We start from the raw sequence: 18,458 nt of genomic DNA on the forward strand, positions 1-18,458 counted from the left end.
GGTGTGCTTAGGGCACGCAGACACTTCGTGTGCCAGCTCTTTGCCAGCTGGGTAAGGCTCATCCTGGGAGCAACCTCTGCAGTTGGAGAATACAGCGTAAGCATCCCGGTGGGTCCTCCTCCATCAGGTTCTCAGGATAGATGATGGATTTCATGATTAATAATATGCCCCTTCTCGTCATCCTTCAGAGCATAAATCTTGCTCGCCGTGGAGCAAAAGGCTGAACAGAACAGCGGCTGCATATAAATGCCTTTGGGGCTGGACGGGGGCACTTCAATGCTGCAGCTCAGCTGGAAACGGCTAACAGTGGCAAGGAAAAGAAATATGCTCTCTTTTGTTCTGTAATTGTGGGAGAAAAGCAAAATTAATAATCCATTTCTGTCACTAACTAGGCAGCCTTTGGAAGCTTGCTTTGGCAGGTAGTGCGGAAGCCTGGCTGTTAGCTTACCTGGCTGCTCCAAACTTGAATGTTTAGAGACATCTCCAATGACTGAGCTTATAGAAGGGGTCCTGACCCTTGTCATCCAATTCAGAAAATGGATAGATTAGGTCAAAGTCCTCTCAAGTTTCCATCTGGCTGGAAAACAGTTTATGGGGAAAGATGGAAACGTGTAAAGCCAGGTTTCATCGCAGTATTACACTGGATTGTAGCTGGATCCGAAAGCACTTCTTACCTCATTTCAGCAGTTGAAAATGTCTTCAAATGTCACCCTTTTATCCCAGAAAACACTTCCCAATTCATCCATCATTCCAGACGTGGCCCTGCTCTTCTGCCGTCCCTTTACTTTTGCCATCTCTTCTGTCCCTGGTTGCCTCGTGCATAATTGTTTCGATCAGAAGCATCAGCTGGCAGAAGTCCCCAGCCAGAGACGTCTCTCCCTGCCTCAGTCATCTTGCACCCCTCAAATCACGCTTCCCTCTCTTAATTGTTTGCTTAATGGTTTAATTCATTAAAGGGATGGCCTAATTGCTGGTAGCATTTTTTCACTGTCACCAGGCTGCCAAGGGAAAGGAGGCAGTCGTTGATCATGTCCAGCACCTCTGGCCCTCGCCCCAAATGCCTGAGGGCATTGGTTTTGGGGCAGCAGGAGAGCTCAGCCCCGAGGAGGCCTCCCAGCCCCTGCTCCCAGCCCCTGCTCTGGGACCAAGGCACTGAGGATGCCCCTGGCTTCAGCCTTGCTATGCTGGTTGTTTGATATTTGCAGCTTTTTGACATCATTATCAGCAGTCAGCTTCTATTTTGCTGACTGTCATCTCAACGGCACAACTGGGGACGACGCAGCTGGTGGAACTTGTTGAAGGGCACCAGAGCAAGGCTGGGGCCAAGCTGATCTCTGCTCCTTATCCTCCCCAGCATGATCCTGATCCCTCAAAGATAATGTGCCACATAAAGAAAGCGTGCCACATAAAGAAAACCTCATACTCCTGCACCTGGGCTGCACTGTAAGATCAATTTTGCTCTTTGGTGAATGCACACCAGAACTCCTGCTGTTTGCAGCTGCCTCCGTAGCTGCCATGAGCCCTGCCCTGTGGTCCAGCCAGAGCAAAACTCAGCCCTTTCAGCTTAGACTTTCTTCATCTATCTTTTATCTCTTCAAGGAGAGGAAGTGCATTAGGCAGCCAGCAAAACTCTGGATGTTGGGGCACAAACCATCACAGATCTTGTTTTACAGTATTGCAACTCCTCCAGCTCAGTACAAAAAATTTGGGCTTACAGCACCAGCAGTTCCAGAGTTGTCCCAGTACCAACAGTTGTGTCACACCGAGGAAGATGGTATGGATGCTCTTTTTGAAAATTAGGACTTGTCCAAAGTAGAGGGGAGGACAAAGTTCCCTGAAGACCAGGAGATGTGATGATGGTCATTGATGCTGGGCACTCTTTGCTTCCAGTGACACCCCGAGGACTGTTGGCTTGAGCAGAGATATTCTGTATTGTCTCAAAGGCAAGAGAAGGCGCATTTTGACCCAGTTGCTTTGGCCTCCTGTGATAAGGAATAGCCCCACGTTTTCCAGGCATGCTTAGTTTGCTTAGCCAGAGGCTCTGCTCTAATGTGAATTAGAAGCATGCCTAATTTTAATGTATATTAAGAATATTTGGCAAAAAATGGTTCCCTGCCTGTTTTATGTTATTTTAGCAACAGAGACAACTTATTTCTCATAGATCAAACTGCCACTTCGTAATTCTTTCTGTATTTTCACAGTGCAGTCATTTATTTGCCAGTCATTAGCAACCAGCAGAGAATAAAATCAGTCGATGCTATTTAGATGAAACACGGCTGGTTAGAAAGCACTGGCAGAATCCTTCCCCGGGTTGTGCTTTGAGATTAGTCATCAGTACAACCTGGCAGAGGCTGGTTTATAACTCATCCACTGAAGGTCTCTGGCACGGTTGCCCTGCTGGTGAAGGTTATCTTACTCCAACAGCCTGGATGGTAGCAAACCCCCAAAAAGGCTGCTGAAGAGTAAGACCTGCCTTTGCTGGATGCAAAACCTCTTATAAAGCCAGGCTGTGTGCCTGGCTATACTGGTGATTTGCAGAACTGGGGAAAAGGATTCATTTCTCTTTTAAAAATGAATTCAGACAGATGTGCGGCGCTTTTGAGGAGTTCGGAACAAATTGCCCCCCACGGGAAGCGCAGCAGCACCCTGCTCACGTAGGTCTGCCTGGAGGGCAGGAAATGTGCCCGTGGCACGGAGACAGGGAGGGAAATTGCAGACGGGGCTGAGTGCGATCAAACACGGCAGCGCGACAGATAAGACACGGCGCACATCAAGGGCGAGCCCAGCTGGCTACAGGAACACTAACGCAGTGGGGCCTCGTTCCCGTATCTGCATTCAGGATGTCAAAGACCCCACTTCATGCTGTATGCTGAAATGCTCCTTCAAGTGCTTAGCGATGTGATTTCCCAAGGCCTTACCCAGATTTCATTCCTCCTCTTCTGCCGCTGTGTACAAATCACCCGCATTTTCCCCTTGAAGTGAGAATATTATTTCTAGTCTATATCGCACACTCATATATAACCCCTAAAAGCTGGCAGAAGTGATCTGACTCGTGCCGTTTGCCTAACTGATATCACAGCCACCGAGCATCGCTCACACCTGGTGTCTGTGACACTGAGCACTTGCCCAGGTTGCAGGGGGTATTGCCCAGCCTGACTTGGTGTCACTGCAGCCGCAGTGCGGATGGATGGCGTGCTAACGAGTCGGGTGGGTGGTTATTCAGTCCTCCTTGCCCTAAGAGAGCCACACCAAAACCCAATTTTCTTTTGAAGTGGTCCCTCTGGAGAGGATAACGACAAGCAGGCTCACGATGCCCAGAACAAGCTGCACGATTTCTGGAGATGCATTGTCGACGAGAGCCGCCTGATTGTCCATCTAGCACAGCTTTTACGAGTTGAAACCCCACCTGAATAAGGGAAAAGAGACTTATGTCACAGAGACATAAAATCAATGTACCAAAACTTTTCATTTTCAAAAAAATAGCAACTATTCCTGCAAGACTTCAACAAAACAGATGCAAACTCCATAGTACAAAAGCACATTGTACTGGGACTTCCAAATTTCCCAGCCATGCAGGACATAAACACAAGCCTGTCTTTTCTTCACAGAGTGCATGACAGGACAGAGTCATCCCTTCCTCATTAGTTCTGATGTTTTATTGGGAATACATTGCATTAAATTAAATGCATTTGCAAAGCAAGTATTCCTGCTGAAATGCACATTTATTCATTCACTGGAGCGTGACCATTACTGTCTGCTTAGTAAATAAAATTAGTTTTGATTCTTTTTAAATTAGAAAACAAATCAGTCATTACCCTAATGGAAAGGCTCTTTCAATTTCGTTGGTAAATGCTGCACACATTTCTAAAACGTATTATTTTATTGTAAATTAATAGAATACCAGTCCTACTCCCTTGCTGTAAGTCCTGAGAGGAATCAGAAAGAAATTCAGGCACTTCTGAAATTTTCCACTTTCTGGTGCCATTCTTGCAAGGAGTTAGTTTTTGGTGCTTTACCGAAACCATTTTCCTTTGAAATCAAGCGAAAGAGGATAACTGACTTGATCAGCAGCCAGAGCATGCTTTTCAACATCCTTCATGTCTTTCTGATCATCATTTGTGGCCAGAGCATCAAATAGGCCATTGAAGAAAGTATGTGATAGGCTAGGTATAGCCCTGCAACATAGCCTGCAAATTTGGTGGCACACTGAAACCAACTCTGATTTGCTCCACTTTGGTTCAGCCCCGATGCAGGTGAGCTCTGGGGCCAGCCTGGGGCAGTGGCTGGAGCTCCTGTGTCCCCAGGGGACTGTGCTGCCATCTGGGAAACCAGCTGGGGATGCGAGAAGCCCGGCCAGCAGGGCTTGGGCAGGACTTCACAGCTGGAGAGAGCCCAGAGAGCTTCGTCACAAGCAACAGCTGCTTCTTTGGACCCAGAAAAATAAGTGAGCAATTGTTGGGTTCATTTTGTTTGATGCAAAACTTGTTTATTTTATCCAGAATGATTTAACAGAGGAAACTGAGGACAATCCCTTCAGCATAACCCTGAAGAGCACGGTAGATTATCAGAGCACGGTAACTCCACACAATACATGCTGATCTGCCTTGGATTCGGAGAAAAGAACAGGGAAATTTCGCTGGGTACACAAAGTGCTTGTAGTTTGCACTAAAACTCTTCCTCTATGGTAAAAGATGATGCTTTTGTTAGCGCTATATTAATGTTTATAAAGCGTCTTGGCATGAAATGCTGTTGGCTTTTCTTTCCAGCATGTTATAAAATCATCATGGAAAGAAAAACAGAGCATCCCTAATGCACTAGATTATTGTTACACTGCTATCACCTGATACAGCACCAGCTTAATGTGACAGAGCAATAAAACTCTGAATCTTCATTTATCGCACCTCTTTAGCTCTCTCCTGTGATCAGAGAGGTTTGAAATAATATTAGCTTTTTCTCTGAGGAGAAAAATAAGAAGTTACCCAGAAATCTTTGATACTTCTACACTGCCAATTTTCACTCAAGTGTTGGTCTTGTGAGTATTCTTCACTTGTTCCATGTTCTTACCTAATCCACTGAGGAATTTTTTATTTTCTTTTGTTTTGGAGGTTATTCTTGCATTTGCTTCTTCTTAAATCGCTTAATCTGCAGGTGCATGATTTATTCTGGCAACATGTTTTATTTTGGTGTCAAAGTTGCACTCACACAGCCCCTGCAGGTCTAATAGGCCTCAGTTTGAACGATGTCCATAAGGGATGTCTGATCCTTGGATTAAATGTCTGGAGGGGCATTTGGGGTTTGCGACCTTCCTGCTGTCCCCACATCACCCCTCTGAGGCTGCAGCTGGTTTTGTCTGACTCCAAATTCTTCCATCTCTGTTCCAAGCAGCCTTCTGGCAGATCCGTGCCCAGCTCACCACCTCTCCAGGCTGTATCCTGGCCTCTGTCCCATCTATAAGCTTATTTTAAAATAGAAAAGGCCAAGTATGAGGCTGCTGTTCCCAGCACATTTAAATTTTGTAAGCAGTGCCGTTGATCCCAAGCACATCAAATGTTTCTGCTGGACTGCTGCTGGTTGCACTTGATTCAAGTTTGCCAGGAATTTCTTCATATTCCCCAAGCAAAATGATTTCACTTTAATATGAAGAGTGAGATACCCAAGCAGCCCCTCTTTCAGGCAACCTTAGGAAAATATTGGAGAGCATGGGCAGCAATGTCCCCCTTCCCTCTGTTCCCTCTGGTCCCCAGGCTTTGCCTCTCTCCAGGACTGCCAGGTCAACACAGCAGCTGCCAGCTTGGATTTTTTTTTTTTTTTTTTTTATGCAGCTCCAAACACGTTGTTAGGAGACAGCAAATTAGAAGTTCTTTACTCAGTGCTGTCTTTCAGCCCTGAGTGCTGTATGACAGCCACCAGTGCTATTTTTCCTAGCTTTACAGACCCAGGAGCTGATGTACAGGGTGTGAAGTGACTTAGGCAGAGTCTCTCAGCCTTGGGGTCCGGCTCCTCATCTCAGCCTGGCATTTCAGCTCTTTGCTGCTGCCTTCCCTGGCTACTCCTCCACGTCACGACTATGTCTTGCTACTTCCATAGCAAGTCTTAACACAGCATATAACCGATAAGAGCCACTAGCCTTGCTCAGCTTTGCTGCTATTGTGAGCACTTTGCTTTTCACACTCCGTTAATTTTGCCTATGCTCAAAAGCTCAGCTGCTCCAGAGGCTGGTGATGGACGAAGGGATGGCCTGGGTATACTCTGCAGAGCAAGCAAGCAATGCTGTGTACACAGGGCACCCTCCCTTCATGAGAGCATTAATTATTACTGCTGCTTGCAAACTGATCTGTGAACTGAAATGGGTTTTCTAATTCTGTCACTGGAGAAGAACTTCTGGCTAATCAACTGGAGGCAGATGGAGTTGGCACAGATGACATAAAGGCCTGTACTAATTTCTCCATGTGTCTCAAGAACTGATAAGAGAATTGATTTATGCCTGGAACAGCCTGATAATTCCGGAAATAATAGATGTTGCATGACTTAATTAGTCAATGTAGACCTGGGTGTGCTGTGGTTTTGAATGAAGATCCATGGTATAGCACAGGTATGTGGAAGGTGGGCTACAGCCTGCTGCTGCGAGAAGCCCGAATGTCAGCCCATCCTGGGAGCTCATGCTAAAAAGTCACATCAGGAGTAAGCAGACCTCAGATCTGAGAGGTTTTCGCTCAAGCAGCATCAGGCTGTGGCTATAGCCCTGCCTGTTATGCCCAGTCCTCGGGGTGGTGGGCACACAGGCAGTCTCTTCTCCCCTGCCGGCCAAAAGGGGACACCCTGGGGTGGGAGCAAAGCCGCTGCCCACCCTGAGTCATCCTATGGGGCAAAACACGTTTTGCTTTGCCTGCCTTCTCCTTATGCACAGATCAAAGCAGCCTTATGTCCTACCAGGGGACCTCCCTGTAGTACCTCCTACCTCTCAGCCCAGGCTGGGGTTTTTGGACACAGCACAGTTTTGCTTTCTCTAATCACTCTCACCTGCCCTTCTCTGGGTTGTAGTTTAGAGGCGGACCATGTCAGCATCATGCTCTGTTTAGAGATATTTGAATAATCTGCCTTACTTGTACAAATGTCAGGCTGATATTTACTGCTGGTGCCAGGGCCCAGCCATGTCCCCTAGAGATGCTACAGAAGGCCACCAAGGGTTGGAAGGGCAGCTGACGTGCCCCCCCTTTGTCTCTGCTGCCCTGCTTTCTATTATATACAAATAATTTTCCTTACAGAAGGGCTGTTTGACCTGTGTGGGTGACTGCAGTGGCAGAAAGCAATTTCTTAAGAGAATAAATAGTTTCTGTCTGGATTAAAACAAGCCTGTAATTTGTTTTCATCCTTTCAGCACAGGAAGATTCCTCACTTTACAATGCAAGTGCTTTGGGTGGGGTTCAAGGCAGGTGTCAGGTCTGGATATTGCTCCTTGCTCCCTCTGTCCTGCTATATGCTCTTGCAGAGCCCCACAGATCCCCATATTGGCCCTATCACACTGAACTATACTGCATCTATGATAAGGTAAGTTTTAAAGCCTCAGATGATTTTTTTTTTTTTTTGTGACGTGTCTGACATTGCTTGGAGAAGCTATGACATGGATAGTCAGAAGGGGATTGAACTTGTTTTAATTTCTGAAAATACAATTTAAATTCAAGTCCATACTTACATTCAGAACCAATAAATATACACAACACCTTTCCAGCACTTCACAATCATTGTCACTTACATGATAATAAAGTGGTTACATTACATTTTATATGCAGTTTGGTTTAGAATGTGAACGTATCATGAATACATTGAATTCTTCCAGCATTTTTCTCCTAGTTTTGTTTTTATTCTTTCTTCCTGTTTGAAAGATTCCCAAATACTTTGAGATTCTTATATGGATCAATAACAGTAAAACAGTGTAAATGGACCTCACAGCACTCTAAAGCCATGGATTATACATAATTTCAAGATCAGTGCTGTGACATTTTTGTATGGAACCTCTATTACAATATGGTGTTTTTCTTTCAAAAGATCCCCTTGAAGACTTTCAAAGACATTTCCAGCCAAATTATCTGAGCTGTTTTCTGTTTTGAGCTGATCCCAGCAGTGCAAAGCAGCCATGAACTCAGCTTAACAAGGTAGTTAGAACAGGATTTGTGTTGTTTTGCATCACCAGAGAAGAAGTACAAAGCCAGCAGTGGGTACCAGTAGATCAGTTCTCTAGGGTACAGAAAGTGGTAACACGTCTGACTGCCTTAGCTAAAACACCGTAAGAACTTTACGCAGCCCAGTATAACCCATAACACTTTTAGCTGGGAAAGGGAGGGGAGTGAAGAGAAGTCTATGTACATTTATTTGAGCTTGTGGGCCTCCGGGTTTTAGCTTTGTTATGATTTCATCTCTCCTTTATGTCCCCAAGTTCTCCAGGTCTACAAGTGTTTTGCAGTCCCAAACCATTCCCTTACACCTTGCTAGTCTGCATATGTCCATTGAATTCAATATTTCTCTGGGTTAACATGGATTCCTGCAGGCGACTGCTGTTCTCTTGCCTGTGTTCAATGGGGTCACCATCCTCTACACCATTGCCCTTTCGGAGGCAAAGGACTTTCTGAAAACTCTGCTTGAAGTTGTCAGAAAGAAATCCATAAAGAATGGGGTTGGCACAGCTGTTTGCATAGGACAGGACCACCACGAAGAAGTACACCCCTACCAGCACAGGGTCTTCTGGCAGTATAAATATCAAATTGACAATGTTCATCATGTAAAATGGGAGCCAGCAAAACACAAAGACGACCACGATGATCACCACCATCCTGGTCACCTTCCTCTCTGATCTCCTGCGCCTTGTAGACCCAACTCGGATCCCTGAAGATTTGACTTTAATCACAATCAGCAAGTAGCACAGACAGATCACCAACAAAGGACCAAAAAACCCTAGGACCGACGTGTAAATGATGAATGCTGCCGACCAGATGTTGACAGGCTCTGGCCAGTTCATGTTGCAGGTGTGAAAGTCTTCCTGCACATCTGAAAAGATGAAGACTGGAAGCACCACCAGGAACGAGAATGTCCAGACAGTCATACTGATGAGCTTGGCCACCCTGGGACGTCTCCACTTGGTTGATTTAATGGGATGAACTACTGCCAGGTAGCGGTCCATGCTCATCACAGTCAAACAAAAAATACTAGTGAATTGGTTAATACCATCTACAGTCATAACCAGCCTGCACAGGAAGGAGCCAAAGGGCCAGTAGGAGATGGCATTCTGGGTGGCCAGGAAGGGCAGGCCCAGCATGAAGAGGACGTCAGCAATGGCCAAATTCAAGATGTAAATGTTGGTGACGGTCTTCATCTTGGCATAGCGCAAAACCACGTAAATGACCAATGTGTTGCCACTGAGTCCAACTGCACATACAAGGATGTAGAAGATGGGAATCAGGACTTTGTGGATGTATTTGAATGGAGGCTGCTCTGAGAGTGTCCCATTCTCTGTCACATTTGTCAGCAGTGAGGAATTCAGGTCACTGGAACTAGCGTCCATACTCAATGTGCTGGGAAAGTATAAAGGATCCATAACTTTTACTCCTCAGTTTTTCTTCTAGGGCTAAGAGACATTAAACTTCACAGGCATCTTGTTCCTAAAAAGAAAAAGAAAAAAAGAAAAAAAAGGAAAAAAAAAGAAAAAGAAAAAGAGACAGAAAAAGTGAATTCAAAGTAGACTAAGTTTTACACATCATTTAATTTTCTATCTGTAGCCAGAATTTGTGTTTGAATTATGCAGTTAGCACACGTGATGAGATCAAGGCCTGAACAAAGGAATCCCACAATGAGAGATCCTGAGTGCTCATCCCAATAGCTAATGGTATCTTTAATTTTCAGGAGCTCTGTGCAGTAACACAGCACGCATCCCACCGGGAAATGTAAGTGAAGAAGGTGATGGCCATCACACTTCACAGGCAGAGACAGAAGCTTTCCTGCAGCGAAGGAGTCTGACTGCCCTAGCATGTGGGCTGTTCGGGTCCAAAGCCTGATGGTAATGAGGCCAGTCCTTCCTCTGCTGATGAGAAAGGTAAATTCTCGCATGCCTCCTGTGCCACTTGGTGAGCAAACTTTGCTGTTTGACTGTCTCGCAGCCTGTTGTATACACATGTTCCTCTTATGTGCAGTCAAGGGACAGGGGGAATATCCTCAGCTTCCCAACTTGGGCAAAAAACACACAAATCCAGAACCCACCTCCCCTCTTATTTTTTCTCTCTAAATACTGACATAGAAAATGATTTAGAAAATAATTTTGAAAGATTTAGACCACACAGTGCATACAACTAAAACTGGCTGAAAGCACAGCCCTGGTGTTAGTGCCAAAAGCTTTAAAGTCCAGAGTGGTGCGATTCTGCTCTCACTTAGCCGAGGGTGCCTGGAGAGGCGCAGGGACTGACTCAGCCCTGTCTCGCTCCTGAACAAGTGCTGGGGGCTTTCAAAATCCAGATCCAAAGATAGTTCCTGGCTTTTTGCATGCGAAGCTCCACTGCAATGTTTCACAGGTCTCCCTGTTTACATAGAAACAGTCTCAGTTGATATATTCAAATGCCACTTGCTGCCTGGCGGAACCAATTGAAAACCCCCCAGAGAACATCGGCAGCTGTGTAGGTGGGGAGACAAAACCCTCCGTAACAACTGACAAAACCCTGTACAGAAATCAATGAACGCCAAGATGGAAGCGACCACTTCTGAGAACACTTTTCCATCGGGTCAGGCCATGTGCACACAGATGTGAAGACTCCGCAATGGAAAGGAACAAGCTGTTTCTTTTCTGTCTCTCAAGATTATGTTTCTGTTAGTGTTTCTGAATCCCTCTCCTCTCACCCAGAAGTGTGCTTTTTATCTAAGAAACACCTTTCTTCCACATGAAAGCCAAAATGTAGTGGGAAGCCTCTGAGGATACAGAGAGCTGAACTGATTCGGTGAAGGAATATGTAGTTTTTGTTAGACAGCCTGAAAAGGTTTGAAAATCTCCGAAGCTCTGTTTCTGTGGCATGCTTGAATCACAAGGATATTTATTGGTTCTTTGTCTGAGCATGGTCTAAGTAGGTGTTTATAAAGCTTTCTGCTGTAAAGGAGTCAAAGCTTTTTGCTATAAAAAAAAAGTAACATAAAGGATAGAAGAGTAGTAAAAAAAATTCACAATCCCAATCTGGCCCAAGATCTCTCCCAAGTTTGGGCAGCGTTCACTGGTGAAGCTGCTCAAGGAGGATGTGGGCCTGAATCTGGATTCCAAATTATAGCAAAAACACCCAGCCCACGTTGCACCTATGTCTTTAAGCAAAAGCAAAATTCAGTATCATGTAAGCATACAAAAAGATTTATTTCCAGGAAGAAAGAAAACACCTCCATGAGCTGGTTATTGTGCTTTCTCTTCGGGTGAGAAAAACTGCAGTGGGTGAGAGCAGAAGTACCTCCAGCTACCAGTAGTAATCATAAATATGCTGTTCTGATTTGGAAATGTGCAGATGGGGAGTAGGTGTCTCACATGTAACTCCGTGGCTAGGAGGAGATGTACCAGAGAAATCTGAAATCCAGGGTGGCTTGGATAGTAAAGCTGAGAGCTGCCAGAGCTCAAACAAATGCTGGCTCAACGATGGAGATGAGAAATGAGGGGAGGATCTGCAGGTTCTAAATAAGCTACCATGGTGTTTGGGGTCTGGGTGCTGCTGCCATGGGCGTGCTGCAAGAGCCATTGCATTGCCTGATAGCACACTGCAGGGAGAGGTCAGCTCAAACCACGCTCCTTGGGAATTAACTAGGACTGGACTTGGGGATTATGTAAGAAAAGGCAAACTGCAGTCCTGGCCAAAGAGCAGGCTTCTAAAGTTCTTTTCTGACAGTAATTTTAAAATATGAATTTGTATTAAAACTCAGATTATCTGGGAGGAGTGCAGCGCTGTACTCCTCCTGGGCTGTCAGGGTTTTGATCTTGGGAAGAGTGATTGCCTTTTCCTGCAGGTCAGATGCAGTATGACCCAGCTGGTTAGCTAGTATCTTTAAAGATACTAAAGAAGAAAGGAAATGTGTGGTGGGATGGGGCAATCGGTGTTTATAAGCTCACATTCATGGAACTGTGTTTTTGGAACTGAGTATGGTGCTGAGACTAGGAAGGCACTTCTTCCCAAGAGTGGCCCAGACCAGCTCTGCAATATTCAGTCTGGGCCAAAAAGCAATGTTTTTGTTCTGGGACTGCAAAAGTAGCAGGACAGTAAAGAGAAGCAGTGCTCCATTCAATGGGGAAGGTCAGGAACTGCAGCGCTCTGCAGCTCTCATCCCAGCACTTGTTAAAAAATGAGGATGGATGTGTTTCTTCTGAAGTTATTTCCTTTTCCCCACAGTAGATATCATTGAAAAGAGTTGACTAGAGAAATTGCACAGCAACTTCTTCAAGCCTGTTGCACCTTCCACCACATTCAGATTTTAAGCCTTAACAGGGGCGGTGAGGACGAGGACTTCCTTTGTTCAATGCCCTCCAATTGCTTCTCACCCCAAACATAACCTAATGAGCAAAATCCCTGCATGCCAAGGACCTCAGGCTCTTCCAGCCATCCAGTGCTGGCAACCCTGATTCACCAGAAGGATTTGCTGGAAGGACCTTTGCAGACCTTCCATACGGGGGGGGGCAGTTTTCCCAGCCTCCTCCAACAGCAGCTGGGATGATATCCTGCTGCTGCTGTGCTGTCCCCAAAGGGACCTCAACAATATGTCAGTCTATTTCTTCATTATTTTGCCTTTTTTTCTCTTTGTTTAGTGTGAACATTAAGCTTTATTCTCAAGTAAAGGTAGAATTTTGCACTTTTCAAGAGCGGGTGGATTCATAAAGAAGTACATTTGCCACGGCTCTCATGCAGTCTTTGATCTCCTCAGCTGCTGACAGCCCTCGGGTTGGCATTGCTGGCAAGGAGCTGACATCGTGTGAATGTTTCCCATACACTGGCAGGGGTTGTGATGTGGTAAGTGTCATCCAGACATGAAAACTGAGACCATGTCAGAGCTTTCTCCACTAAGCCTTTTAAACCATGTTGCCTTTACCTTGTAGCCACAGATACTCTGGGGTTTATCAGAGCATGGCAGCAACAACAACAACAACAAAACCTGAACAGCCACAAAAGCACATTTTACTGGCTGTCTTTGATGAGCAGAGGTGATTTCCACCCCTGTGTAGCTGACAGCTTGCCACTTACCAGCGCAATTTTGTCTGAACTTATATTGCCACTACAGCAGTCAATGGCCATGAACCTCTACGAAAGGTGACTAAATATAATTAAGGCATGCTGAATGATATAATGATATCTTGTTTTGGTATTCTTTATTAACAGATAAATAAAAAAGAAAAAATAAAATAAAACAACTCTAGGGAACTTCTCATCCAGATTTTTTTTCCCTTTTGGTGTTTGATCTCCAAGATATTCTACTGGAACACTTCATAAATTATGTGCTTTATGCTTAAAGCATATGAACCAAAAAGAACAGAGCAAAAAAAAAAACAAAAACACCATAGATCCAGAGTTATCACTGCTATAATTCCAACCTCTGATTTACAGAGCAGTACCCTGAAAAAAAAAAAAGAAGGAAAAAAAAAAAAAGCATCCTCTGCAGCTGGACAATGCTGACTGCCTGTGTCCATGTTCAGGAAAAGAGAGAAAGAAGAAATAGCAGCGATGTTATGGTACAAACCATGTTGCCTGGAAAAAAGGTATTTAGCCTTTGTGAAAACCTCTCTAGCAGGTGTCCTAAACAAACATGCTTTGGCTGGGCACAAGAGCAGGTATCCATCTAATAGCACACAGCAGCCCATTAGTGACTGAAGGACCATCATAGCACAAGGAAGAACAAACCTGAAAACTGGCCAGGCGGATCAAGGTAGAAATTCCTCCTGGCTGTGGTTTCAATAGCAAAGCAAAAATAACTCTATGAAGTGTGTTGTATCTGACTCAAAGCTGGATATAGCTAAGATCAAGAAGTAATTACATAAAGAAACCTAATTTTGTGAGTCAAGATTTGATCTTGCTGCCTATTTACCACTGGAATCATAACTCTCTCTAATGCAGCATCAAACATAATTGCTGTGAAGAGAATTACCACAACAGAAAGGCAGATTACGGCTTTCAGGTAGAGAATAACTAACGGGAATATATAAAATGATAATCCAGACAGATCTGCTTTTAAAATACATGGCCTTGGTAGTAATGGGTAGAAACACAACTGGGTAAGTACCCAAGAAGTATCCAACAGCAGCAGAACTTCACGGCTTTCCCCTGTCCCACAGAGGGGACTGTGAGGTGATAGTGGAGCTATTTGCTCTAACAAAGAGGAAAAAAAGCTGTACTGGTCCTTAATGAATCTGCCCTTTGGGGGATAAATGTTCATTGCCTGCTTTCTTGGATGCAAGCAGGGGAGCCTCGGGCTTTGCATTTGCAGCAGTGGAGCAGACAGAGCCCAGGGTTGCTGCAGCAGGAGGGAAGGAGCTGCTGGTGGAAGCGGGACAGGAGGGAGGTGGTGGTGTGAAAGTTGGTGTGACCTGGCAGAGCAGCTCCAAAATAGCACAAACACCCAGGCAGGGCTCTGCGTGAGGAGGAGGCAAATGCAGCATCATGCCAAGACCTCCTTCAACTTCTTACAGTTACAATAATGTTCTTGCACAAAAGCAGCATCTTGAAGATGGCACAGAAATCTTATTTCATATACAAAATCTTTGGTGTGTTACCTCCTCCTCCTCCGCCCCCCCCATTCCACCTCCTAGGAAAAAGCAAAAGGATTCAGTTCAGATAGGAACTCCTTCCTCCTTAAATTCTGTCATTTGGTATTTCTCAGGGTGTGCATTTCACCCAAAACCAACCAAACAAAAAACCCACAGCCCTGGAGTGATTGATTTTTCTCTACAGGAGACATATCAAAACAAATTTCTTGCACTAAATTAGTTTTCTGTTTTGACTAGCTGCATCGGTACTAAGCACTGATGAACTGAAGTCAAAATTGAATAATGTCTTGCCACTTTTAGCACTATCAATATCTCTAGGAACTATATTTTCCAGTCAGTGTCACTTTCTTACTGCTGCTCAGCCCAGCCCAGCATATCCTAGAGCACTCCGTGGTTCTGTTACCTGATGACTTGATCCTATTTTTAGTTTGCAAACAACCAGCCCGTAAAGCACTCTTGCTTTTGCCAAATATTTGCTAAATACTATTTTCCCCGTGCAAATTTCAGGCTCTGTTATGCTCGGAGATTACTCACTTTGGCTGAGCAGGTCCTCTCACACGAGCAGTCGTGCAAGTCACATGCTCCCAGTTTTGCTCCCAAATCAGTAGTTTTTAGCAACTTGAGCCAGAGGAGGGTGTGCAGCCCAACCCCGCCGTGTTCGCACCTGGGCAGGTGTGTTTGGGGCTAAACTCCAACTGCTGCGCTGGCGTACTGGTGCAACCAGGGCTTGTTACCAAAACATTTCTCTTCTCTTCCTCTCTCCTCTGCAATCCATTGAAACTGAACTGATTTCAGGGACGTGCCAGATTCAAAGCCAGTGCAATTGAGGAGCAATTAACCACTGGCTGTGTCTGCTCCCAGGCTGAGGGAAAGATGAAATGACCAAAGATGCCTTCGGCTCAGGTACCTCCTCCAGGAGAGAGCCCCGGGTCAGACGGAGCTCAGCAGTAGCTCCTCTCACTGCACAAAGTGGAGCAGGTCCAGGAGAGGAGCTGCAGGGAGACCTGTCCCACACAGTGCCACCCCCACGTGCAATGTCCCTGGTGAGCGCTCCCAGTGCAGATCTGCTCTCACCACCGAGCCCTGGCCCCCAGCAGCCAAAGTTCCCAACACGAGCACTAACAGGCTGATCCTGGCACCCTACATACAGGCTGCCTGCTGCGACCCTCATGTCTCCTCCCCTCCAGAATCATAAAAAGTCTCTAGTTTACCCCAACACAAGTGTGCAAGGTCAAAACACCTGAGCTGGGGTGTTCTTCCCTCGCTCTTCTGCACAAGGGTCTGGGCATGGTGGGAAGGAGCTGTGCATGGGACTGCGGATGCTGGGAGCTGCGGGAAGGCAGCGAGGCACCAGGACACTCAGTGCCGATGGTGACTCCCAGGGCTCCACTTTGACCTTGACCACCCACCTCTTGTTGACCAGCCTGGAGCACATCCGACCTCCTGTGATTCTCTCTCGTGTTTTATCCCAGAGGAGCCTCATGCCCTCAGCCCCAGCTCCCCGTGGCTTTCTGTGCCCCCATCCCACCCTGTGCTGGGTGGGAGAGCACCCGGGGCTCTGCCACCTCCTGGAGTCCCTGTGGGGGACTTTTGCTCAGGTGGCGTGTCCCTGCGCATCCCTCCCGCAGGTGCCTTTCTCCTCCCTTTCAAGCCATCCTAAGGGATGTCCTGCCCTAAGCATCGCATCCTCCGCTCGGCCAGCGGCTCCTCTCCCCCATCCCTCCAGCCGGCCGGGACCTCTCGGCTCTCCAGCAGCCAGAGCCGGGTGCGGAGAGCAGAGAGGGGCAAAGGGGGGCAGAGGGGGGCAAAGGGGGGCAGAGGGGGGCAGAGGGGGGCAGAGGGGGGCAAAGGGGGGCAGAGGGGGGCAGAGGGGGGCAGAGGGGGGCTTGCTGCTTGCTCCGAGGGACCTGCAAACGGGACCGAGCTCTCCACAGCCTCGTTCATCCCAGAGAGCGGAGGAGCCCTCAAAAAGCGGGGTGCGTTTTGCCAAGCCCCCCCCCTGCCCCGTCCCCAGCCCTCCCTGCCTCTCCCCCCACTCTCCCAGCCCCTTAGCCCCCCCCCCCCCCCGGCCCCTCTGGCTGCTCCCTTCTCCCCGTGGCAATGCTTACCTGCGGCTCCAGGGACTGCTCTCCGGCTGCTGGAGGCATGAGCAGCCCCGGTGCTCCGGCTGCAGCCGCCCGGGCCGCCCCCCGAGCCGGGAGCGCCCCCCGGGCTCCGCCGCTTCCCTCCGGCGGCGGGCGGGGAGCGGGGCCGCCCCCCCGGGGAGGAGGGACGGGGCTCCCGGCCGGGGGGGGGGAGGCGAAGGGGGGAGCCGAAAGAGGGGGTGGAAGGGGTGGGATGGAGCAGAGACGGGGGAGGGTGGCACAGCCCGAGGGTGGTGGAGGGAGGGGGGGGGGGGGGGACACAACCTGGGGCCGCCCCCGGTGTAGAAAGTTGGGCTGGAGGTGGGGAGCCGTCGGTGCTGGAGGAGGCAGCCCGCTGCCGGGATGCTCTGCCCCCTCCCTGCATGCCCGTGGCCCCCTCCCCGAGCTCAGGGACGCCCCTACCCGGCTCTGAGCCCCCCCCCGTGGTGCCGCTGCTCTGCCCCGGCCCCCCAGGAGGCGGCAGCCCCCTGGCACGGGTGGGGGCTCCTCGTCCCCCAGGGGGGGCTGGGGGCACCCGCTGCGTGCCCAAGGAGAAAGGACAGGGGCAGGGCAAGAGCCCCCCAGGTTCAGCCCTCCTCCAACCCCAAAAAGTCCATTTAAAGGCTCATTTGGGGCGAGCCCCCCACCTAGAGCACGCGGCACCCACTGCTGCTCCCCCTAAAGTGCAGCACCCGATGGGGGGGCTCCTTCGGGGTAAGGGGGGGGTCATCACAGACACCTCGCACCCCTGGTCCTGAGCCCTGGGCAGGGAGGAAGACCGAGTGAGGGGGGATCCAGTCCTGCCCTCTGCATGGAAAGAGAGCCGAGGCCCCCGGGGGGGCCGTTTTACACCTCCAGGCTGTGGCTCAGGCCCTGCGACTGCCAGCTGGGAGATGCGGGCTCGATACGCACGTTGTCAGGCTAAGCCTGGTGTTTGATTTACTCCTCCCAAACTCCCGCTGACTTCGCTGGGCTTCTGCTGAAATATTTTGCCCTTCGAATGCAACAAGTGAATGCGAGTCTTATGCAGCTGCCCCCCCCCCCCATCCCGCACCATCCCTCCGTTCCTACACGTGCAGGCACCACTACGCGTGCAGACAGACAGACAGACGGACAGACACCCCTGTCAGTGTCGCCCGGGGCCCAACTTGTCCCTGTGGATGCACTGGGGGGGTCTGAGCGGTGGCTGTGTGGCCAGGCGAGCCCCTGCCAGCCGCTCCTGCTATCATCAGCATGCACGTGGCGTCGTGCTTCGTAATAATGTATATGATCTTAATCCACTGCTGAGGCTTTTCAATTAGAGATCTGTGATTGAGTCAGATGTGTGAATGCAAAAAAGAGAGGAGAAAGCTGCTTTTGGCATGTCACTTTCTAATTCAATCTGCTGATGTATTTATGGTCATGTATTGCTAAATTGAACTAAGACTCCAGTCTGCTCTTGCCATGACAATGGGGAGAGTCATCTGATAAAAATAGAGTTGGGATGATAAACAGAAGAGGAGAGGAGATTTTGATTACCTTCTTTGAAAACACGCCAAGCAAAATGTGATACAATAGCCCCACTGTGAATATCAGCT

At 48.0% G+C, this 18,458-nt stretch overlaps 1 protein-coding gene across 2 annotated transcripts; it reads right to left on the reverse strand.

Annotated features, from left to right (window-relative positions):
• Positions 1-7,636: 7,636 nt before the first annotated feature.
• SSTR5 (somatostatin receptor 5) lies at positions 7,637-17,031 on the reverse strand. Of its 2 annotated transcripts, none has more exons than XM_027469338.3 (2): positions 16,867-17,031; positions 7,637-9,653 (listed from the first exon to the last, which is right to left on the reverse strand). In XM_027469338.3, exon 2 carries the CDS (start codon positions 9,587-9,589, stop codon positions 8,477-8,479), a length of 1,113 nt encoding a protein of 370 aa, XP_027325139.1. In that variant the 5' UTR covers positions 9,590-9,653; positions 16,867-17,031; the 3' UTR covers positions 7,637-8,476. The 2 variants fall into 2 exon arrangements, with proteins under 2 accessions (XP_027325139.1, XP_027325140.1); XM_027469339.3 differs by lacking the exon at positions 16,867-17,031 and adding an exon at positions 15,293-15,943.
• Positions 17,032-18,458: the final 1,427 nt, after the last annotated feature.

This window comes from Anas platyrhynchos, chromosome 15, assembly GCF_047663525.1.
Source record: "Anas platyrhynchos isolate ZD024472 breed Pekin duck chromosome 15, IASCAAS_PekinDuck_T2T, whole genome shotgun sequence".
Classification (NCBI taxonomy): Eukaryota; Metazoa; Chordata; class Aves; order Anseriformes; family Anatidae; genus Anas; species Anas platyrhynchos.